The 24,611-nt window shown below is 40.4% G+C and overlaps 1 protein-coding gene across 2 annotated transcripts in view; it reads right to left on the bottom strand.

Annotated features, from left to right (window-relative positions):
- Window positions 1-6,756: 6,756 nt before the first annotated feature.
- The window catches only part of unc119b (unc-119 homolog b (C. elegans)), a 29,808-nt gene continuing 11,953 nt past the window's right edge, over window positions 6,757-24,611 (bottom strand). The window contains exons 2-5 of one of the 2 annotated variants that reach the window (XM_010899655.3): window positions 8,230-8,343; window positions 7,950-8,049; window positions 7,684-7,856; window positions 6,757-7,581 (exon numbers count right to left, since the gene is read on the bottom strand). In XM_010899655.3, the coding sequence (XP_010897957.2) occupies window positions 7,469-7,581; window positions 7,684-7,856; window positions 7,950-8,049; window positions 8,230-8,343 (500 nt within the window). In that variant the 3' untranslated portion in view covers window positions 6,757-7,468. The remainder of the gene's footprint in view (window positions 7,582-7,683; window positions 7,857-7,949; window positions 8,050-8,229; window positions 8,344-24,611) is intronic. The other variant, XM_020047777.2, reaches the window with a different exon arrangement.

The following is a 24,611-nucleotide window of genomic DNA, read 5'->3' as shown; positions in this document are numbered from 1 at the left end:
TGGTCTTATATGGTGTTATTAAACAATACATAAAGCCTTTTCCTCACTAAAACAACTGTACCTCTCAGGAATTACCTTCATGTACAGCTAACGTGTGAACTGAAATTACGTTTAATATGAACAGAAATCAGTGCAATTACGTGTGCTATCAACATATACCCTGTACTATTGAGTCATTAATATGTTGCTCCTTAACATTTCGCTATTATGTTGGTCCTTAATAAAATGTATTTATAATTAAAAACACTTCGCAACGAATAATATTTACAGTTAACATTTAAGGTTAACATAGGGTTAAGGTTAGGCATGATGGTACTGGCGTTAGGGTTAGGATGAAGGTTAAGGGAACGTTTACATGAACAGAAAACTCCTGTCTAAACAACCAAATTCCACAACAAACTAAATTCTGACCTCTCACCGGAATCATACTTACATTCATCGGACTGAAAGTAAGTTGCAGAAACACCTGGCCACCGTCCCCAGACCACAACACCCTGGCAAACAGCCACTCCATGTAACTATTAACTTGATTTTATAATAAAAAAAAAGTGGTTGTGGGAATTAATTTACTGCTAGGTTAAGAAACAAATACTTGAGATTTTTATCATAGGTACTCTTCAACTGCGAGAGACGGAATCTAAAACAAAAATCCAGAAAATCACATTGTATGATTTTTCAATGATTCATTTGCATTTTTTGCATGACATAAGTATTTGATCACCTACCAACCAGTAAGAATTTAAGAAGCCCTCCTGTTCTTCACTCATTACCTGTATTAACTGCACCTGTTTGAACACCTGTCCACACACTCAATCAAACAGACTCCAACCTCTCCACAATGGCCAACACCAGAGAGCTGTGTAAGGACATCAGGGATAAAATTGTAGACCTGCACAAGGCTGGGATGGGCTACAGGACAATAGGCAAGCAGCTTGGTGAGAAGGCAACAACTGTTGGTGCAATTATTAGAAAATGGAAGAAGTTCAAGATGATGGTCAATCTCCCTCAGTCTGGGGCTCCATGCAAGATCTCACGTTGTGAGGCATCAATGATCATGAGGAAGGTGAGGGATCAGCCCAGAATTACACAGCAGGACCTGGTCAATGACCTGAAGAGAGCTGGGACCACAGTCTCAAAGAAAACCATTAGTAACACACTACGCCGTCATGGATTAAAATACTGCAGTGCACGCAATGTCCCCCTGCTCAAGCCAGCGCATGTCCAAGCCCATCTGAAGTTTGCCATCTGGATGATCCAGAGGAGGAATGGGAGAAGGTCATGTGGTGTGATGAGACAAAAATAGAGCTTTTTGTTCTAAAATCCACTCACCGTGTTTGGAGGAAGAAGAAGGATGAGTACAACCCCAAGAACACCATCCCAACCTGTGAAGCATGGAGGTGGAAACATCATTCTTAGGGGATATTTTTCTGCAAAGGGGACAGGACGACTTCACTGTATTGAGGGGAGGATGGATGGGGCCATGATCGATAGATAAAATGCAAATGAATTACTTAAAAGTCATACAATGTGATTTTCTGGATTTTTGCTTTAGATTTCGTCACTCACAGTTGAAGAGTACCTATGATGAAAATATCAGACTTCTACATGCTTTGTAAGTGGGAAAACCTGCAAAATCGACAGTGTTTCGAATACTTGTTCTCCCCACTGTATTTGAGCCTAGTTTATCAAACACAATGCCTGTGGGAATTAGTTACCCTGACCTGTGGCTAGCTATCTAAAATGTATAACATGCTCTTTAGATTTGGTTAGTGTAAAAGTATCGTTAAAATGGGAGATTGACTATATTTACTTGAAAACCATGATCAATAGTGATCTGTCTACCTCTCTACTACTATTATCAGTAAATAAACAGCTTACTTTTCTCTGTTCCATTATCATTTATTAGAAAACAGTTGCGTCCATCTTATGGTTAGGGAAGCGGTATCTATGCTTGCTATAAATGCTGGGACTTTTATGAACCGAATAATAAAACGTAAATCGATAGATCCAAATTCTACTGCAAAATAGAAATGTCCTATTTCTAGATTCAGTTAAGGAAATGTTGTAGTTTTATGACAAAAATATCCTTGCTAACATTAGTAAAGAGTAAGAGAGCTATATAACACGTCAAACAACTCCTTGTGAGAATGAACACATTTATATAGATATACATTCATGCTGGGGAAAAAATGTAAAGTAACACCACCGACTTTTTTTTTGGTGTACTAACAATCAGTGATAGTTATTGAAATATTACACCATTGAAAACATTTTAGGTGTGGAAACATTCAATGATAGTTATTGAAATGTTACACCACTGAAAAATGTTTAGGAGTGGTAGCATTCAGTGAAAGTTATTGAAATGTTACCCCATTGAAAATGTTTAGGTGTGGTAACATTCAGTGATAGTTATTGTTTATTTCCTCCCAGGGGTTGGGGTGTCACCTTGGAACATTTCTTGGTTACGTCGATCAAAACATAATCTGTGAGAAGTTTAACATTCATTTCTGCATAAGGACCATCAATCTAACTACTGTAGAATAACATAAAGCTCTCCTTAATTTCAACAAGAGATAGTTCACAATAGTTATACCATCTCTATCATTATCAGAGCCCCTGTAACTGTTAATTTTTATAAAACAATCCAATCCGACAATAAAATACTTCTGTTATACGAATAACTTCAGAGATTGTTGCTTTGCACAAGAAAAGGACTTGTGAGCTGTTGCAGTGGTAACCACGGTTACCTTTGATACACTTCAAATGATTAAGAGTTTTTATAACCACTACCTTATGGGTGTCCATGCATTTAAATATGCCATGTCTTCTCCCCCTTGCTGCTTATATTCCATTTCCCCCTAGAACATACTAGTCCTTACAAATCAGCTCAGCTTGTTGACCTGGACCCTTTGTTTTTAACGCTATCTGCCTCTATCATGGCAGACTCTATCACCTGCCTATTCAACATCTCACTACAAATGTGTCTAATCCCTCTAGACTGGAAAGCTGAGGCTGTTATTCTGCTCATCAAGGGGGGCGACTAGCTGGACCATGGGTGTTCTTCAGCAATGCTGAACCCTGAACCACATTATGTCCATGTCTGGCTCACCTTGAACAAACAGCTGAGGTTTTTTCCCCCTTAGAGCTCCATTATTGTGGAATTATATACTAATCCATGTAAGAGATGCAGACTCAGCCTCAATCTTTAAACATTTACTGACTCAGCTATTCAGTAGGATTTGTGATTATGTGTAATCTGGAGTTCATATGATCTTTTGAGAGAACTGGCCTCTAGCCCAAAACCTGAGGGAGAACGCCTCCTAGCCTTCTATGGTTCCAGTAGCCATGGACAAATACCATTTTTTGTTGCCTCTTTGTAATATTAAAGGTCACCACAAATAGGTATATATGATGGTCTTCCACTAGCAGATCTTGATTCTACCTAACATAATGCCCCAGGGCTGTTTATGGTACACTGAGACCTAAAAATGAAATAGATAACCAATGATTAGCTGTTCAACTCAAGGCTCAAAGGGAAGGTGTTAAATGTTTACCTGCCCTAAGAATGACAGATTGTTCTGACTTGCAGTCTTGGTCCTTGGTCACAGCAGTCTCCTGTTAAAGTCAAGACTGTATCGTTTAGCGTGAATTGGACTTGGTGCAAAAGTTGGTGCACTATAGTAACTCAAACCGTTTGTCCAAAGTAAATCATTTATTTCAGGCAAACATCTGATTGTTGACATGAAAAGTAAATGTTTTTGGACAGAAGAGTCATTATTCATCTAGTCATTGAATAAAGTTAATAGTTTTAACTAGTATGAAATGATGGAGCCTCCCAACCCCACACTCGCCCCAACACAAAGGCAAACTTATGAAAGCTTTTTTTTTGTTCACCAAGACTGGCATTAGAACAGTCATAAATGTTACAGATTTATCAGAAAGGTTTTAAAACTGCCCAAATCGTATTTACATATTTATCAGGGGAAAATAAAAAGCATTAGTAAATTAGTGAAAAATCTGTTAGGAACAGAAATACACAAGTGCAATGCTCTTTTACCTGTTTGACTGTTTGGCATTGATACAGAATTGTTTTGTCTTGATTTCTTGATTCTCTTTGGTAGCTCTCCAAAGTTTCTGTAATGATAGCAATAAAATGTAGTTGTGGTAGTCCATGGAACACAATGTCCTTTCCCCTTCAGGAATAAGGTGGGTCTTTTTTCCTCTTTAGTCAAAATAGTGCACCAGGGAATAAGGTGCCATTTGGACCACACACTACAGTACATCAAATAAACAGGATATTATGTAATAATTACTAGCCTGTCAATGAATCACTGAATATATTTTATGAACCTATTTTTATATGAGCAGTTGTCGCCAAGTGCTTATGGAGATAACCCAGACTAAAATCCAGAAAGACCAAGCAACAACAAGCATTCAATTGACAGTTGCTAAGAAAAACTCCCTAGCAGGGTTGGAACCCAGGAAGAAAACGAGAGGGGCCAGATTTGAGGGGTGGCCAGGCCCCTTATGGCTGTATGTGCAGGACGTTTTTTGTGCATTGTGAATGATTTTGCACTTGTTGCTTCTTTCCCTAATAATCTGTCCATCTTGCTACCACAGCCCGTCACTGGGTAGAGAAAAAAAAAGAGAACAAAGGAAAAATAAGCTAAAGCAACAACATTTTGAAAGCCATATTGTTTTTGTCAAACATTCATGAATTATTAGAGTGTGGAGAGTGTTTCTGAAAGAGCAGTGGCGCAGATTCAAAGCCATGCTGCAGCAGTAATTGTCCAGCAAGGGCAGCAGGTTAGACCGCCGGGGTTGTTGGGGTGCTGCCTGTCCTACACTCCAAGTTCCTTAGTTGGTCATTGCACCCATATACGTTCATCTTCTGGCTGGGGGGGTGAGCTGCCTCACCTCCTCTGGAAGGGACAGCCCCTCCAGCTCTCCGGAGACCTGGGAGTTTGTTTTAATGAACTGTGCCCAGTGTGACGTTGGCACATCCTGCCTGGCCTCCCCACAGGTCCTGCTGGCCACCGTGGTCCTGTTCAACCTCACCCTATCTGTCTCTCTGTGGGGAATCCCTGGGCAGCCCCAGTACCATGGTGGGGGAATCCACAGGACAGCCCCAGGAGTACCGTGGTGAGGGAATCCACAGGGCAGAGATAACTAATGGAATTCATCATACTGGGACTCGTCATCTGCATCCCGTCCCTGGGTGTCAGTTAACATCACTCAGTACTGAGATTGCTACAGCAACGCTGCGGGGGCTCTCTACCTGGGCTTTAGCACATCCACATTCTTCTTTGGGGCAGGGTTTCTCAGTTGCTTCTGTGCTCTGACTACACCACGGCTGCAAGCCTGAATGAGAACAAGCGTTGTGTTCCGAAGGCTTATGAGGAAAGCCCAAGCAAACATTCCAATAGTAAACGTACATAATGTTTCTACGGCTGCGTTCACAGAGGAAAATAAATTGAGACCTTTGAATGGAGTAACTCATCTTTTGACCACCACATCAGATTATTTAGCATTGATCTGATTTGACAGACTAATGAGTAGGAAGAATCAAGGATAGTGCTTGATTAAGGAGAAATACAGAGTTTGACTTCAATCATAGGACGTCAAGAGGATTTATGGCAAATTTTTTGGTACATTTCAACTACATCTAGTAAGAAATATGATTACTAGTGCTTCACAACCAATACAGTTTCATTTAAAAATAGACAAATAACTGAATTATTTCAAGGCGAGTTCACCGGCAGGGTGCAGGATCTGCCATTCTGTCCCTAAACAAGGAAATTACAACTAATTGGCCCTCGGATATAAACAAGTCAACTTACCTGATGACCAACAAAAAGTGTAGAGATTAATAAGGTACCGGAGAATGTGTAAACTAATTAAATCACTGTCAACTTTGAGAATAGTAAAATATTTACACCGGAAAACCTCATATTGTTAGAACTATAGAAACAAGAATGCCAACACACACAAACCACAAACAGCAAAGGAAATTCCTTATTTAAAAAAAGAATATCACATAAACCTTTATTTTTTTCACAAGTGGCATTAGAATGGTCCAAAACATTACACAATCAATTTATTTAGAAAATAATTTTTAAATGAATGAATCACATTCTGTTACAGGTTTGACTAGCATGGTCATTCAAGTTTATATTTTTGGGGGAACACAATAACTGTCTGCTGCTTAACACAGCACCAACCGAGCTCAACACACTGGAATGTCCTTATAGAGAGGGAAAGTGAGATACAGACAGAGAGGGTAAGAGGGGACAAAAGATTAAATAATATTAGAGAGGAAAGGAGGAAATAAAGACATTAAGCCAGCAACTGCTGCCGCAACTTCCTACTTTCCAGAAGACCTGGCTACATGATTGCTTTTGCAATGTATTTAAAGCGTGTTAGGTTCCAAACAGATTAAATGTCCTAAAAGGTGTCATAATCCACATGTGATACCTCCTGATCCCTGACCTAGCTCAGATGGAATAATGCTAATAACAACTCATTGATAACAATTGCAGAACAAAAACATGTTAACAAGGACTGATATGACAGGTCTGCTGGTATATGGGAAAGCAAAGGTTAATTTCCCCCCACCCATGTTGGAAAAAAACTAAAGGTTCTTTGCTCTGAACACTTGGTAAGGAGCAGTGCAATATAAAGAATCATACATTTTGTTTTAAATGGCTTTCATATACAAAATGTACTGGTCATAACTGGAAGGTCCTCTAATAAACAAAAAGTGAATGAACATGTTTATTCATCCAATATACTGTATATGATGTCCAATATATGTCACCCAGTCATTCAATAATATGCTGCAAAACAAAGTTATGGTATTGGATGAAGAAGTCTTAACTCATGTAATTATGCTTTAGACATGCACACACGTAAGTGCAAGTACACACAGTCACTGCCCAACATACAGACGTGCACTCGCAATCCCACTCACCCACACAATAAATATACAGAAAGACAAGTTATACATATATACACAAACTCATTCATTTATTTATTTGTTCACTAGGATCTACTGGTCCTATACAAAGACGTGCTGGTCATATTGCCATAACAACTCTATGTCGCTTTACAAGATTAATTAATGTCTGCTGGACACACCTTACAAGCACTTGTATGCTGGCATCTACTGGATCAATGGCAGTGTCTGAACAAGTGGTGTTTGGTTTGAGAGTGATTTGTGGGTGTGTGTGCACGTGTGTGCACGTGTGTGCACGGGTTACCAGGCTCTGATGCAAACAAGCTTTTTCACACAAACACATGGTCATGCAAACACACCCACACACACACACCACTGAGCAGAAGGAGAGCGTGGGATCAACGGGCTTTAAAAAGTGCCACTGTGTTACATTGTCCCTAGGTCAGTCTGGGCTTCCGTCTGTCCCTCAGTCTGTCGGTCTTGCCTGCAGGAGCCTGTTTGATCCTCCGTCGTCTAGGGGGCGCCGCTGTAGGAGTAGTCTGCCTTGTTGTGCATCACTAGCTTGTTGTCCACAAAGTAGAAGCTGTCGGACTGTGTCTCGTATGGGTGCGAGATCATTTCTCGCACTGCAGGGGGCAACAGAGACACACATTCAGATTAAAGCCAAACATCAAGATGGTCTGTCCATAGAGGTATGTGTGGGAGTTTGCGTGTGTGTGTGTACTCACTAATGTCATCAGACAGAGGGGGGAACTCATAAATGTGTTCGCAGGTGTTCTTACTACTGGGCATACAGAAGCCAAACTCAAAGTCAAAACTCTTGAGGAGTTTCTGTCTGAAGTAGTGTCTCTCAATCATCCTGAAGTTCTCTATGGGCATGTCTCCTACTGTGAACTCAACACTGAGGGAGTGAGAGAGAGTAAGAGAGATAGGGAGAGAATTAGTCATTTCTTTGAGTTAGATTTCATTGTAGGGGTCAAGGGTTAAGACTTACGTAGCGCCCACTTGTCGTAGCCGAAGGAAGGCAGGGGTGAACTGGTAACGGACAAACCTCCCAGCATTTGGATCAATGTCTCTTTTATCACCTGCTTTTTCTAGTGCAAAGAGAGAGAACACACCATAAAAGGTCATCCCTCTATGCATGTGTGTGAGTGGGACCAGAAGTCCACACCAAAATACTGAAACCTGAGAAAATGGGTCCCCACTAGAAAAGACTGTCTGGCTAAGGGATTACTTTCAGGTTTTGGTATTAACGTTAGCTTTAAATGTCCTGCCTGTATTAGGTGGTTTGGTGATCTCAAACAGAACCGTGCCGGTCTCCATGTCTCGGATCTTGAACCGGGTGAAGTCAATGCTGTACACATTCTCCCCTGGCCCACACAGGTAATCTGATCAAGAGGGGCAAGAGAGAGAAGGGAAGAGAAACGGGGGGGAAAGAGAGGGTGGCGAGATGGAAAAAGCAAACGATAATAGTAAGAAAAATGGTTTTGGATTCATCTGTGGACACACTTTCTATAAAAACCTGAAAGTAAATCCCTGATGGCTGACAATGCGGATCGCATCACTATAACCTTGAGGATCAGACAGTCCGTATAAATAGATTTGTTTACCAGGAATACACAGACAGGAACCAAAGGAATATTCTATCTTCTAGACTATTAACAACAGGTTTGCGTATAGATGTCTTTTCTAACCTGCAAATGCATTTGAATGTGACATTTGGACAAAAATAGGTAAATGCCAAAAAAAGACAGCCTACTGTTCCACCCAGTCAGCCAAATAAAGACAGACACACTGTTATTTTTACTGCTTTAATCCTTCCTGAGATCACCATGTGGTGTCACAGCTCATTAGTGGTCCTGACAGAGACCTGCTGCTGCCGCCCTCACTTCCTGCATCCTGTGAGGCCAGGTGCCAATGAAAAGTGTAACATCAGATCTGTCTTAACAACAGTTACCTGAACTCAACCTCTGAGTTCCTGCTTAGCCTGGCGCCACTGGCCAACGACAACAGATCCATAACAACCCTGTTAACGTACCCACAGCACCAATATCTCCGGTTCAGATCACACAGGTTTAAACCATTGGCTACTTAGTAGGAATTAACTAACAAATAAACCAAGGTCTTGAGAAGGTTCTACTGACACAGTGAAGAGTTTGAGGGAAAATTGCCATTGGCGCAGTCAGAAGACTTATCAAATCATGTGCCCATTTGTCAAATCCATAATTATTTATGTACAGACATGGACGAGATTCAGTGATGATTTTGGGTTGCTTTGCTGCCTCTGGCACTGGGTACCTTGAACTTGTGCATAGCATTATGAGTTCAGGAGGAAATCAAGGTATTTTGAAGCGCAGTGTCAAAACCCAATGTAAGAATGTTGGGTCTTCATCAAATTCCAGAGGGACACTGATCCCAAAAACACTTAAAAAAAACTATCAGAAATAGTTCAAGACCAAGCACTGGACTGTTCTGAAACAGCCAACAATTAATCCAGATAGAAATACTATTGAAAACCTTTGGAGATATCTGAAAACAGTGCCACCCTTCAAATCTGAGAATACCGGAGCAGTTGGCACAAGAAGTGTGCAAAACTGTCAGTTCTAAGGTGCAGGACACTCATTTATAGCAATAAGATGTGCTTGTTCGCAATTATATTGGCAAAAGGATGTGCTACTGAATATTAAGTCTATGGTGTGAATATTTTTTCACTGCCATTTCTGTTTCTTATTTAAAACGATATCATGTTCTGAATCCAAAAGAAACATGTTCTATAATATAAAAAGTGAAAGAATTCAATGAATTAATGTTCACCACCGGAAGGTTGAACAGATTTGTCACTTCCAAATCAAATAAATTCACAAGTGTGATTATTTTTATACCACTGCTCAACAAAATTAAGGAAAGACATAATCATCACAGTGTAACACCAAGTCAATTAAACTTCAGGGATTTTGATCTGTCCAGTTAGAAAGCATAAGCGATTGTGAATCAGTGTCACCTGTTTTGGTGCAAATGAAAGTGACAACAGGTGCACTGGAGAGGCAACAGCAAGACAACCCTGAAAAAGGGAATGGTTTTGCAGGGGGTGGCCACAGACAATTGCTCTCTCCTTATACTTCCTGACTGATTATCTTCTAGTTTTGCATTTTGCTAGTGTCCTTGTAGCATGAGGTAGTACCTACTGGTAGCGTGAGGTGGTACCTGCAGCCCATTAAGGTTGCACAGGCAGTCCAGCTCCTCCAGGATGGCACATGAAGGTTTGCGGTGTCGCCCAGTAGTCTCAAGAGCATGGAGGAGATACCAGGAGATGGGCCGTTACACAAGGAGAGCTGGACAGGGCCATAGAAGGGCATCAACCCAGCCGCAGGACCGGTATATGCTCCTTTGTGTGAGGAGGAAAAGGAGGAACACTGCCAGAGCCCTACAAAATGACCTCCAGCAGGCTACTGGTGTGCATATTTCTGACCAAACTCTCAGAAACACACTCCATGAGGGTAGCACGAGGGCCCGATGACCTCTCGTAGGACCTGTGCTAACAGCCCTGCACAGCCTAGGAATTTCACAACGGCCACGATGGCCATGGCCATCATTGCCCTTCGCTCTGGCCGTGATGCCCTGAAAATCATTGTACGCACTACGGCCACTATGGCTTTTGTACCCCTGCTACCGTCAAAATCTCGCAGTCAGCAGTTTGTTTGTAAGTTTGTTTGTAAATTTAGATCGCAACTGAGAACAACCACAATAACAGTCTACAATCAGATAAGCAAGCTAGCTAGTTAATTATTGATAGCTGACCTAGTGCTTACCTTAATCAAACCTCTCTGTTTAGGATGGTGCGTTCATGAGCAACTGGGTGGTGGGAAAGTTCCAAACTTTGAGCGAGAGAATAAACCTGAACACTTTTTGAAAGCTCCTAGAAGTAACGTTTCAATTCACTCAACATGTCAGAACTTGTGGTGAAAGATAAAAAAACTAAAATGACTTGCTCCGTGCACAAATATTTATTCAGGTAGTACTCATTTGCGCAGGTGATTGTGATGTTAAAGGACGCTTAGTAGTTTACTTTTGGGTAACGGAGGGAATGTTATCCTTCTGGCTAACTAGCCTTTACGTAACTTAACTGCAAATACCATGGCCTGTTTGTTGTAGTCATGTGAACGTTCCAAACAAAAAAATCTGAAATGAAACAGATTCTAGAATCTATATGTATATTTGTGTGTGTCTTTTTCTTATCAGCAATTCAAGTTGTTTATTTGTAAGTTCCAAATCATCTTATTTCACTCAATGGCCTTTGTGTCCTAAACATTTTTGTGACACGAAGGTCAAATGGCCTTGCCCCTAAAAAGACGAAATTCCAAGCCTGACCATGAAGCTCGATTGGCATTCAATTCACCAGAGAACACCAGAATAGGCAGGTCTGCCACTGGGGCCCGGTTCTCTACACAGATGAGAGCAAGTTCACCCTGAGCACATGTGACAGACATGAAAGAGTCTGGAGACACTGTGGTTCCTATAACATCATCCAGCATGACAGGTCTGGCAGTGGGTCAGTGATGGTCTGGAGAGGCATATCCTTGGAGTGTCGCACAGACCTCCACGCGCTAGCCAGCACAACCCTGACTTCTGTTAGGTACCGGGATGAAATCCTCAGACCCATCGCCAGACCTTACGCTGGTGCAGTGGGCGCTGGGTTCCTCATTGTGCAGGACAATGCCCGGCTTCATGTGGCCAGAGTGTGTAGGCAGTTCCTGGATGACAAAAGTATTGATGTCATTGACAGGTGCTCAGGTTCCCCAGACCCAAATCCAATTGAGAACATCTAGGACATCATGTATCAGTGCATCTGACACCGCCAAGTAGCACCACTGATGCCCTGATCCAGGTCTGGGAGAAGATCCCCAGGACACCACCCGCCGTCTCATCAGGAACATGCCCAGATGTTATCTGAACTGGCACATGAGAGCCATACACAATACTGAGTCACATTATGGGTTGCCATGATGAAATTCAGGCAAGTTGGAAGAGCCTGTGATTTCAATTGTTTACTTTGATATGAGCTTGAATCCAGCCCTCAATCGGTTGGTGATTTTGGTTTCCATTGACCATTATTTTGTCATTTTGTTCTCAATGATTCACACAATGTAGAGTAAAGATTTTGATCTTGAACATATTTCATTCATCGAGATCTGATGTGTGATTTCAGTGCTCCCTTAATTTGTTTTGAGCAGTGTATATACACCCACCTGTTAGCCAACCCATTAACCTACCTAGTCAAGTCATTTGAGAACTTGGGTGTTAGTCCAGCAGTCAATTTGGTTTAACTTGCTAGTTAGCTAGAGGGTGAATAATGATTGACACTCAAAGTACATTAGAACTACCATTAAATTTTTTTTTTCCTCTATACAATTTGTGGTGTGACACTGTCCGGTGGTCTAGTCTGTTTGCATACCCTATTCCTTTCTTGCAAACAAGTTCCTTTCCTGGCTTCAAGTTCAACACCTTAAAGGCCTGAAACTAAAATAAATCAATAAATACATGGGCCCACTGCAACATGAGAAAGATAAAGTTAATCACATAGGATAAACTTGAGGCTAAACCACAAGAGGGAGCTCAGTGAGCACCATCCTAGACTAAGGTAAGCTAATAGTTAGATTTAGGTCAGTTTATTGCCTAGTCCGTTTGCTTGGTCTGAATCAAAGCAAAGTTGATACTATTATTTCAATCAAAATTTTCAATCAAATATATTTATAAAGCCTTTTTTACAACAGCAGCTGTCACAAAGTGCTTTTACAAAACATCCAGCCTGAAACCCCAAGGAGCAAACAACAACAGTATTGAATTCTAGTGGCTAGGAAAAACTCCCTAAAGAAGGCAGAAATTTTGGAAAAAACCTAGAAAGGAACCAGGCTCAGAAGGGTGACCAGGAGAGTGGAAGCTGAAATCGTCAGGGGTCGTCTTTTTTACTTCCATTCCTATTTAGTGCGATGGCGATTTACACTGCCCAACTTCGAGCAGACTACATGTTTAAAAGAAAATCTTTGTGGTCAGAAATGTCTTTAGTAATTGGGAATACATTTTTCGCAAAAATATAAAAGCAAGTAAATTCACTAAGCTCCCAATCACATGTGTAAAATAGAAAACGCACAATTATAACTCCATTTTTTAAGTTTAATAGCATATTGTAGGCTATGAACTCTATTTAAATGAGATTATCTACACTAGTTCCCTAAATGAGAAAGCGCTTACTGTAGTTGGCTAGCTATACAGGAATTAAATCAATGACTCCATTGATTAAGCGTTGTAAATCGCAATTGAGAGGAATATGTTCGTTGCCGGTGCAGTTCGTCCATCCCAATATAACCATAAACAGTTTTACTTTATGCTTACTATAATGTAGCTACTTACGCTTGTAGCCAGAAATGCTTTGGTCTGGCTGTACAGTACCAATAATGAAAACAATGGCTTGAATCAGTCCATAGCTGGTTTGTTTCTGAAGTAGACCCAACTAATCAAATATGGAATTTGTTGGCAATTATTTTCATTATCGATTTTTAACAAGTATTTCCTGCAGCCCTAAAATAATGCACCCTTCTCCTCTAGACATTTTATGAAATTCTAAAGTGTTTTGGTATCCACAAATTGGTATCATAAAATATTTCTGGCATCTTGTAGACCTGTATTGAGCTGCAGGTGCCTGTAATATGAATAAAATAAATCCCTCATTCTAACAAGTTTGAAAAGAGAAAAGGACAGTGGTTTTGTAACACTGTGTACCAAAATTAGCATTAAGAAAATAAAGGAAACCAGAGATTTCTGAGGAGGTCAAACAAGATTGTAGCCCAGCATGGACAATACTCAAGGCTACAATGCCATCTCCAGTGACCTTGAGGTTTCCACCAAACGTAATGTTATCAAGAAGTTAATGGGCTATGAATTTCAAGGCTCCCCTCCCTGGATGTGACAAGAGAACACTTGATGGAAGATCTCAGCAAAGCATTTGTCAAAAGGTGGGGAAAGCACCTTCATCAACTGCCACACAGATACAAGCGGACGTTCAGACACAAGGTATGACACTTTCAAGTTGCATCATCCGTTGCTAACTCAGTGAATGTGGGTTATAGCTGGTTGATGCCAGGAGACCCACTGCTGAGAGAGACATGAGAAAGTTGACTGTTGAGCAGTTTGGAAAATGAAATCTACAGAAAATAAATCATAATACATCTATCAAAAAGGATGAGAATAGTGATCTGTATTGTATCGACATCTAAGTATCAGCATAATATTGAATCTAGAGGTTCCTGGCAATTCCCAGCCTAGTCTGCATTTTTATAAAATAACAAACACAGTGACAAAACTATTTGACAGTAGAAGGGATCACAGAGAAGATACTTGAGAAAGGAGCAAGAGGAGAATTGTGCAAAGAGAGACCAGGTTCTGGAACAAAGGAAGCCAGCTCTACACCAGTTGAAACAATATTTCCTCTCAATAGCACATTGAATAATAGCTTTAGAAGTGATTTAAGGAGGGTAATATAGTTGGTCCTGTGTCCACGTCTCTCTCTAGCACCTCCGTGCCAAAAGTGTCCATCACCGAAACTAGACACTCCGTCATTGTTGCCTATAATCAGGTTTTCAAGACTGCCGGCATAACATCAAAGCTAGACTTTAAGTGAAACAGAACCTTAACGCAACCAGTCAGGCTGCTTGACACAGCTACCAGCCACCACAAACAAAGTCACGCACAGATCTTGATGACAAGGCATCTCTTCGCCTCCAACAGAACAGGGTGTCATATGGCCTCAGCTCTGAAGTAGACACGCTGTAGGCGCTTTCTTCTTGTTGGACCGCTGATGCTCACAGGATGACATCCCTGTCCATATCACTCCACTGCCCCCCCCCCTCCTCATGACATGACTGTTGTTCATGTTCATTCAATTGAATTTGCCACAGGGGGACTTAAAGCAAGTTCTAGATACATCAAGGATGATGAAGGAACACAAGATGTATCCGTGCTCAGGTACTGAAAACTGGTACAGGAGATATTTCAGTTTCTCATTTTACAGTAAATTGCCTGAAATTTATTAACATGTTTTCGCTTAATCATTGTGTTTTTGAGTAGACTGATGGCTTAATTATAATTGATTTAAAAATAAGTTAAGTCTATTACTTAAAATGGTGGAGTGAAGGTGACCAAAGCAAATTTTGGTCTGAAAAGATAATATTTTAAAATGGGCCTATCTGAGTTTAATGGCAAAAATTATTATTGAATACATTTATTGAAGTTCATAGCGCAAGAAAATGTGGATAAATAAAAAAAGGAGGTCAATAACCAATTCCCAAATACACTGTATATTTAAAGGGGCCATATGTATAATGTTTGGGTTGTAATGTATACATTTTTGCCAGACCACGTAAGCAGAGCTGGCCAAGAAGGGCAAATGTCACTGAGTGAGAGACCATTGGTAAATAGCATAGGTTAGAGACGCAGACCTGCAAACAATAGGTCCCACATATGAATCTGTAAAATAAAAACTGTTTATATTGCAACTATTTCCGGTGGATTTTCAAAGTACGCATTCGTGCATGATTCTCTGGGGTAATATAGGCTAGATAGAAACCCCTTGGGCAATAAAAGAGTAGGGGATTCCATGATTCTCTCAACTTTTCACTTGACGAAAAAGTAAATTACCATCACCTATGTTGATAGTTATTTTATCAATGTCATTCACGAATGAAAGAAACAGTTTTTGTGCCATGAAATAGCTGTGGCTGTGTTAAGTTAATATTCAGTCTCACTAGAAATAGCCAGAGCAGCTTCTGCTGAGAAATGGAAAAGCTGCACTTTCCTCCAATGGAATCATTAATGATCATAGGATCATCTCCACAAGTTCACAGATGAACAATGACAGAGGTATACTGTAATGCTACTAAGTTCAATGTGTTCAGTGGACAAAACAAGCACTGTATAGTGTAGGTAACCAATGCATCATTTATGTTAATTGAATTTATATAAGAAAATACTAACCTGTTGTACACCATGATAGCTCTCCCACCCACCGATGACATCAAATCTGTTCTAAGTCTTATAGTTTCTCCATTACTATACGATGACAATGGTTCCCTGTTATTGCTGCCCACTCTCCCTCATTTCTACTAGTGTCTTTCTGATGGCAGGACCATAACAATGTGGGGAGCCAGCTAATGACGCCACTAGAGCATAGCTTAGAGCATAGGTCTGTGTGCTGCAACTCTTTGACTCTGCAACTCTTTGACAAAACATACAAGCACCACAAAATACATTAACTTATTACAAGATTTGGAAGAACCAAATAGACTCCTGCAGTAATTTCAGGGCTCCAGATTGGGACCAAACGGTCACATTCAAAAACAAAATGAATTGTAAATTTCATGATTCAGTCAAACTGTAAGTTGAGTCATACTGGTTTATTGGCATCATAGTGGACCATATAAAAAATTAAAAAAATACACAGCACATCAAGTTACCTCATCTGTCTACCTACTGACAGACATCTCACCCCAAATTAATGTGAGACATTAGTGAATGGTCTTTTAAACCTATCAATGGCCTTTTTAGTGATGTGTAGTTGGTGAACAATCACATTTTTAGAAATCCTCTGCAGTTCCCAAACTATGTGCTCATCACACAATTATGAGTTTGAAACATGTCAGCAATAGCTCCTTATTCTGAACGAGAGGCTTCTAGGTAGTGACTTGACCTTTCTGTGTATTGACTGCAGGCAGTGGGTCATGAGGTGCTCTGGGTGTTACTCAAAGATCAGAGTCGGTAAAAAGTACCTATTGGCCATGTTGAAATTTAGCATGCCCAAGTACAATGTATTTACTAAAATGTCAATGTACAATAGTTAAATGATCCAAATAAAAACAGAATGTTCTACTAGGTTATTGCTGTAAATAAGAATGTGTTCTTGGTATACTTTAAAACTGCTCTAATAGGTTTATAAATAATTTCATTGTTAACAAAAAACAAAGACCTGGTTCAAAAGCAAGTAGCCTAATTATATATGTAAGGCACAGCAATTTAAACATACAATAAAAAAATCATGATATTCCAAATACTTGTTTTACTCTAATTCCAAATACTTGTTTTAGCCCTGAATTTAGCCTTTCAACAGAATGGACTTGAATACTTATGGAACATATATACACTGCCCAATATAATTAAGGGAACACTCAAACATCAGGCAATGAACAAAATATATTAAAGATCAAAATCTTGTGTATTCGTTCAGAACAAAATTACAAAACGGTCAATGGAAACAAATCACCAACCGAGTGCTGGATTCAAACTCACACAGAATACAGAGTAAACGATTGAAATAACAGGCTGTTCCAACTTTCGTGAATTGCATCACGGTGACTCAATGTGAGTCAGTAGTGTTTATAGGCCCCATGCCCCTGTATGCACTCCTGACAACGTTTGGGCATGCTCATAATGACATGGCGGATTGCTATGGTCATTTTGATCTGGATATAAATGACCAGCCGTCCAAGTGTATGGTACACATTTGAGCTATGATCAGGTACATATTTTGCTGGCTGACATTATTGTTAGTTACTATAGGATATATATAAGAAGTGTGTGAAGCAGTGTGGGTGAAGCAGAGAATGGGAAGTCTGAGGAACACGCTTTTTAGTAGGTTATATCAGTGGTTCCCAACCAGGGGTACTAGGACTTGGCATCTCCACAGGGGGTACTTAAACACTCATGACACCATAGACTTACTAGTGAAAATAACATGAGGGGGTACTTCAGGGGTACTGAAAGCAGTGCAAAAACATTTTGGGGGTACAGTAACTGAAAAAGGTTGGGAGACACTGGGTTATATTGTGGTGTTATGTTGTTTAACCAGGAAGCTTGTGGTGGAATATAATCTCTCAACATCTCCATGGAAAATTGGCGTTTAAGTTAGTTCAATTAATAAATAATTAACAACTAAACAAATTTGGTTCATGTAATGACAACAGTGTCAGAAATAAAACAAATGACTTCGTTTTGCAAATTATCTAAACCCATTGTTGGTTTAAAATAAAATTCACATTTTCAGATGGGTCATGTTCAGTTTGGGACAGTTGAAATTGCACTTTGGGACTGTGCCGGGAAGGTGAGGAAAAAAAGTTAGTTGCGAAACCTGCAGGTACTACCTCATGCTACCAGTAGTGACAAGGACACTAGCAAAACGCAGAACTAGAGAAGAATCAATCAGTCAGGAAGGATAAGGAGAGAGCAATTGTCTGTGGCCACCACCTGCAAAACCATTCCCTTTTTCAGGGTTGTCTTGCTGTTGCCTCTCCAGTGCACCTGTTGTCACTTTCATTTGCACCAAAACAGGTGACACTGATTCACAATCGCTTCTTCTTCCTAACTGGTCAGATTGATATCCCTGAAGTTTAATTGACTTGGTGTTACACTGTGATGATTACGTGTTCCCTTAATTGTTTTTGAGCAGTGTACATACAGTACCAGTCAACAGTTTAGACACCTACTCATTTCTTTATTTTTAATTAATATGCATACACATTCTAGAATAATAGTGAAAATATAAAAAATATGAAATAACACATGGAATCACGTAGTAACCAAAAAAGTTTTAAGCAGATCAAAACACTTTTCATATAGGAGATTCTAATTAGCCACGCTTGGCTTTGGTGACAGCTTTGTATACTCTGAATTCTCTAAACCAGTTTCATGAAGTAGTCACCAGGAATGTATCTTAATGCGATTGAGCCAAACAGTTGTGTTGTGGCAAGGTAGGGTTGGTATACAGAAGCCAGTACTGTAGTACTGTACTGTAGTAGTCTGTATTATGTCAGGAACAGCTCAAATAAGTAAAGAGAAACAACAGTCCATCATTATTGTAAGACATGAAGGTCAGACAATTAACAATGTGTGTATTCATTGCCCTTCAACATGTATCTTTTTGGTTGAAATAGTCTTGCACAGGATTTTTCTAAATACTATTAAAATTCCAATCAATGTTCTCTTTTTTTATACACGTGATGAATTAGCTTGACAATTAAAAAACACACATCATACTACAAAATGTACGTAAGTCAATTTAGGTTGTGAAATCTAAAGGCTGTTGGGAGTGCACAAAACAGTGAGTTAAGCAAATAGCATAGTGCTGGCTAGCTTAGCCAACTAGCTTCTCAAGACTTCTCCAGCCAATAAATATCATGAATTGATACATTTTGGCTTCTAGTTCTAGTTTTTTGGTGAGTGTACAACATTGCTCTATACAGCTCCGGAAGAAATGAAGAGACCACTGCACCTTTTTCTTTCCTTTCCAAAAAGGTGCAGTGGTCTCTTCATTTTTTCCAGAGCTGTACGTGCGCTCGCTCTATTCTCACTATTCTATTCTTGAACGACACCAACTCCATTATGCATTATGCAGAAGTGTTGTATGTTGTATAGTAGTTTAAAAAAGAAAAATATGTATTTCGGGTAACCCGAATGATATTGGGAAAATAACAAATACCATTTGTATAATTAAGACATGTTCAGTTCACATTCCTACTGTTTATATTATATATTCAGTGCTGTTTGAAAGGATGAGAACCCTTTATGCAGTTATAGATTGTTAGTGTTCACCATGAAATCTTTATTTAATCAGAACCAGTCTTTATCTGACATAACAGGTTTAAAGTTCCAATTCTATATGCGGGTTTAGCGGAAATCATGCATGTAGAAGAAAAACAAATGTTAAAGATAACTAGGGGGTTCAAAAAGGGAACTAGGGGGTTCCCTTTTTTGGCCAAAAAGGGAACCCCCTAGTTGCATTGGTTAAATAAAACAGGAATGTAGAATCAGGTGGGCAAATAATTGGGTACCAAAGAACCCAATCAACGGATGGATCATTAGGAAAGTGTTTGGGCAGGACGAGAAACCTGGCCAGTTTGGTTTTACCTGTACAGGCGAATGCAAAAAACACCTTGCCAAGAGTAAAGGAGACCTCAGATGATATCAGAGAGAAGGCAGAACACAGTCTGGGTAAAGCTATAAAACCCTTGCAAAAAGATTTGAGCTCCATAAATGCAAATCATTTTCGAATGGAGAGCATCTATAAAATGATTAGGGATGTAACGATATCAAAATCTCACGGTACGATACAATTTCGATATTGACCTCACGGTACGATATTTATTGCGATATTGTGGAAAAGCTCAAGGTATTGTTAAATAGCTCATGATAATTTTTGTGATGAAACAGTAAAGTTTACTGTGGCAGTGCTTGCACATAGTCCATTGTCTGTCCACCACCTTCTCTCCTTTTGCGTTTTTTGACACGGCGAAACCAAAATGTTTCCAGACATCTGATTTAAAAGCTGCAGGGGCTGGCACAATTTCAACTTCGGGGTTGTTGTTTTCATCCTTACAAGTATTGCTGTCGGCCATGCTGGCTTGCTGTGAGCTTGTGTGGACAGCGTGCAGCGTGCAATCCTATTGGCTTAACAATGGTTGTTGTGACGACGCAGCGCAAAGGATCATGGTCTATGTAGTTAACAATGATTTGTTCTGCGGGACTGTGTTTATTCCTCTTGCTTTTTGACGGACACCTGTCCTTTTAATATTGTAACCCAACCACGACGATATCGAGACACGTTTACCACCGCGATAGCGCGATATCGTCAATATCGTTACATCCCTAAAAATGATCAATCTGGTTACCAACCAAACATAACATCTGTAGATTTGCAGACCTCCCTGAGTGCATCCCAGGTTACTGTGCATGCTTCCACAATAAGAACACAATCAAAATGGCACTCATGGGAGTGTTGCTAAGAAGAAGGCTCTGCGGTCATAAAAGAACCAAACAGCCGGTCTTAAGTTTGCCAGAGATTGCCTGGACAAACCAAAAGGTTTCAGGAAGTCCATTCAAACTAGTCCAAAATCAACCTTTTTGGTTACAATCAAAATGGCTGTTTGGCAAAAACTCGACACCGCCTAGCACAAAAAGAACCTTATCCCAACAGTAAAGCATGGTGGTGCAAACGTCAAGATCTGGGGCTGCTTTTCCTCCTGTGGATCTGGGCAACTGCATATCATCAAGAGAACCATGAATTATGAGGTATACCTGGAGTTTCTTGAACAGAATGTCATGAAATCTGTCAAGGAGCTAAAGCTGGGCAGAAAATGGTTCTTCCAGCAAAGCATTCATCAAATCTACTGAGCAATGTCACATGAGAAATAAGATTTGTGTTTTGGATTGGCCACATCAATGTCCTGACATTATTCCAAACGAGATGTTGGGGCAGGACCTAACGCAGGCAGTACATGCCAGACAGCCCTCAAACCTCAATCAATTGTCTGAGTTCTGTAAGGAGTACTAGGCAGAAATCCCTAAAAAATTTCAGAGACTGATTAATGGCTATAGGAGATGTTTACTCAAAGTTATCGCTGCAAATGGAGATATATTATTTTATCTTTACTTTATACAGAAATCAACAACACCAATGTCTCATTCACTGCAAAGCCATGTATAACAACAAAAGCACAATAAAATTATATTTGCAAGGTTTCCTCTTGATACAGCAACATATTTTGTGCATTGCAGTCACAAGAAAGCACACTTATTCCAATCACATTTGGTAACCAAGTCCAAGGGGTTGAATACAGTGTGCGCATAGGTCTCTGTTCTCACTTCTAGCCTAGTTCCCAACCCTGTGCGTGCTCGAAGGTTGAGATTATACCCTGGCTTTAAACTAATGCAGGACACACAAAAACGCTTTCCCTCTGCATCATTCTCACGCTAACAAATTGAACAAATGCAAATTAAGCATTCCCTCACAGCGAGGTGAATTGTCTGAAATTTGTACATACATAGAAACTAGGGAGATCTGATTACGGATCATTAGATTTTATCAAATGGATGTGGAATGAGGTTTCAGAAAGGGGAGGGATGAGCAGTGTAAACAGCTAATACTCTTATGTTAAGGGCAGGCTGTCCACACACACACACAAATGCACACACACCCACACACGCACAGCAAACTGACAGCGACAGAAAAAAAGTTATGTTACATGAAGTCCCTTTCTCTGTCTCACACACACACACTTTCAGTTCTAACAGTAGACCACAAAGACCTAAGACAGGAAGGCTCCGCTCACCAAAAAAAAAAAAAAAAAAAGTGTCTTTCACACACAGACACACATGCATGACATGGTTATTCTGCACAGCCTTTGTCACAATCACCTAGCAACCAGCATAGCAGTGTCCTGAAAAGCAAATCCCCTGGTTTGCTGTCCCCACACACAAAAAACACATTCCACATCTAAAACACACTCTTTAAAAAAAGGTTTTGAGTTTGTGACATGGATGAGTGGTTGTGTTGAATTTAGATAGTCTCTGAACTATTTAAGTGATCAAGTAGCTCAGTGTGTTACCTATTTGGAACTTAATCCTTCAGTAATCAAGGAACCCCAGGAACAGAGTGGCCTACCGCACACACATAACCCAACTTTTACACAGACTTGGCCCTGAGTCTGTGCAATTTGGGTCACATGGTGAGGTATAACCCCTGGCCCAGGTCATGTGATGTGGGTGACCAAACACAGGAACGACAGTGTGCCTTATTCAACACTAATCCTCCATCCCGGATTAGCATCCTGAGTATGGTGTGTGTCCGAGTGTTGATTAAAACACAGTGAAAAAATTATTTAATTGTAGCAGAGAGCGAGGAAGGTCACCTGAGAGAATAGGATAAGTAACAAAAGAGAGGAAGCCAGTACAAAGCTACTGAGAGGAACAATAGTTGCTCTGACTAACAACAGTCACCAAGGTGCACATAAGACCTAGCACCTTGTATAGGAGTCCACTATTTTAAATCCCTATTAATCAGTCTATTCATTTAGTAGGCAGAGACCTGCTCATTCATGCAGACCGTAACCCTTAAATAACCTGTAACGGTAGGTACATTTGACCCAGTCCTCATTAGCTGGACTGTATGATTAATCACCATGACGAAGGCCAATGGACTCTCACAGGGATGGGTGGCCTATTATTCTCAGGAAGCTGGGAGCGTGATAACCCGACTGTTTGCTGGAGATGTAATGCAATGTGATTTCCCTCTCGAATGCTGTTTTGATAACACCACAGTTGACGGCTCGTTTTTATTTTAGACCAAATCCTGATGCGAATCATGACGCAGCTGTAATACAGACAGTGGGGATTATGAACTATACGGCAGCCATGAACTATACGGCAGCCATGAACTATACGGCAGCCATGAACTATACGGCAGCCATGAACTATACGGCAGCCAAATGTGTCCTCTGTGTCACCATCAGTGAAAGAGTGTGGCTTTTTGTTGTTAAAAATGTAAGAGACACCTTGTCCGAAGGCTACTGTACATATATCAAATGGAAACATTAAGGGTTTTGAACTTTGCAGGCTATGTGGACTTAGAGGTGGCTCTCTGGTCTAAGGCTTTATTGTAGCACTGCTCTTCCGATCAGAAAGTCACATGGGTCGACGTCTGTGAGGGAACCCCTTAACCACAGAGCACGTTCTAGTTTTGACTGTGCTGGCTGAATAACTGCTGGAAAGCCCCATGGGTGATGCAAATTGGCTTGCATTGCCCAGGGTAGAGAACACACAAGATATTTTCTGGCCTCATCTAACTAGTGAGAACTACAGGCAGCTTGAGCACCTGAAAAAGCTAACTGAGGATACCAGAGAAGACTTCCTGTTCAGACTTGCAATGTGGAAATCCACAGAATGGATTGGAGCAGATGCATTGAAGGAAGGTTTGCACTGATCTTCCAAATTATTTGGGAGAGAGTTGGAGTTATTTCAATGAGACAGGGCAGTGGATACAACTGTAAATTATGAAACTGGAGTAGGAAGAAAAAAGGGGATAAAAGGTATAAATAGGCCAGGCAATATGTAATTCTTAAAATGAACATTGCATAGTTTGAATGGAAAATGGCCTCTAACACTCAATAATGACAAAAAATATGAAATGGCCATATTTAGCATGTCTCTCTCTAGCAATCAGAAGAGAATAAAAGCAAATACTGAAATAAGAAGTTCAGCTAGTAAGGGATCACAGATTTGTTTGGGTGGGATGCTGAACAGCCAGTCAGAGACAAGCAGGAAACACTGTGGTTCAGCCCAGCTCAAATCAGACTAATCTGGTTTAGTGACTCGCTAGGACGCAAATCCATCTTATCAGTTGGGAGTAAAAAAGGGTACAGGGCAGTGTTTTTCAGACTGTGGGGACAGGGTACAGGGCAGTGTTTTTCAGACTGTGGGGACAGGGTACAGGGCAGTTGGTGGAGGAAGGAAGGTATTTGGGGAATTTGGTAGAGAACAGAGGTGAGGGATAGAAGGGCGGCTATGATGTAATTTCCTGACCCAAAATGTGTGTCTGGCAATGGGGCAGACTCTGGAGCGGGGTTGCAGTTGAAAGACAGATCCAAAATCAGGTTATATCATAACGTTGACCCCTACGTCATAAAAATACAATAAACAAAAACTTGCAGAATAACAATTGTGCGGTGTTGTTTGTTCACATATACATACATATATATATACACACATATATACATACATACATAAATCAGGTGCCATGATAACGAGATTATCAGTGTTATTCATTTCACCGGTCTGTGGT

The sequence above is a fragment of the Esox lucius genome, chromosome 7 (assembly GCF_011004845.1).
Source record: "Esox lucius isolate fEsoLuc1 chromosome 7, fEsoLuc1.pri, whole genome shotgun sequence".
Classification (NCBI taxonomy): Eukaryota; Metazoa; Chordata; class Actinopteri; order Esociformes; family Esocidae; genus Esox; species Esox lucius.
The sequence above is the reverse complement of the archived record's forward strand: the minus strand, read 5'-3'. Positions and strand labels throughout refer to the sequence as shown.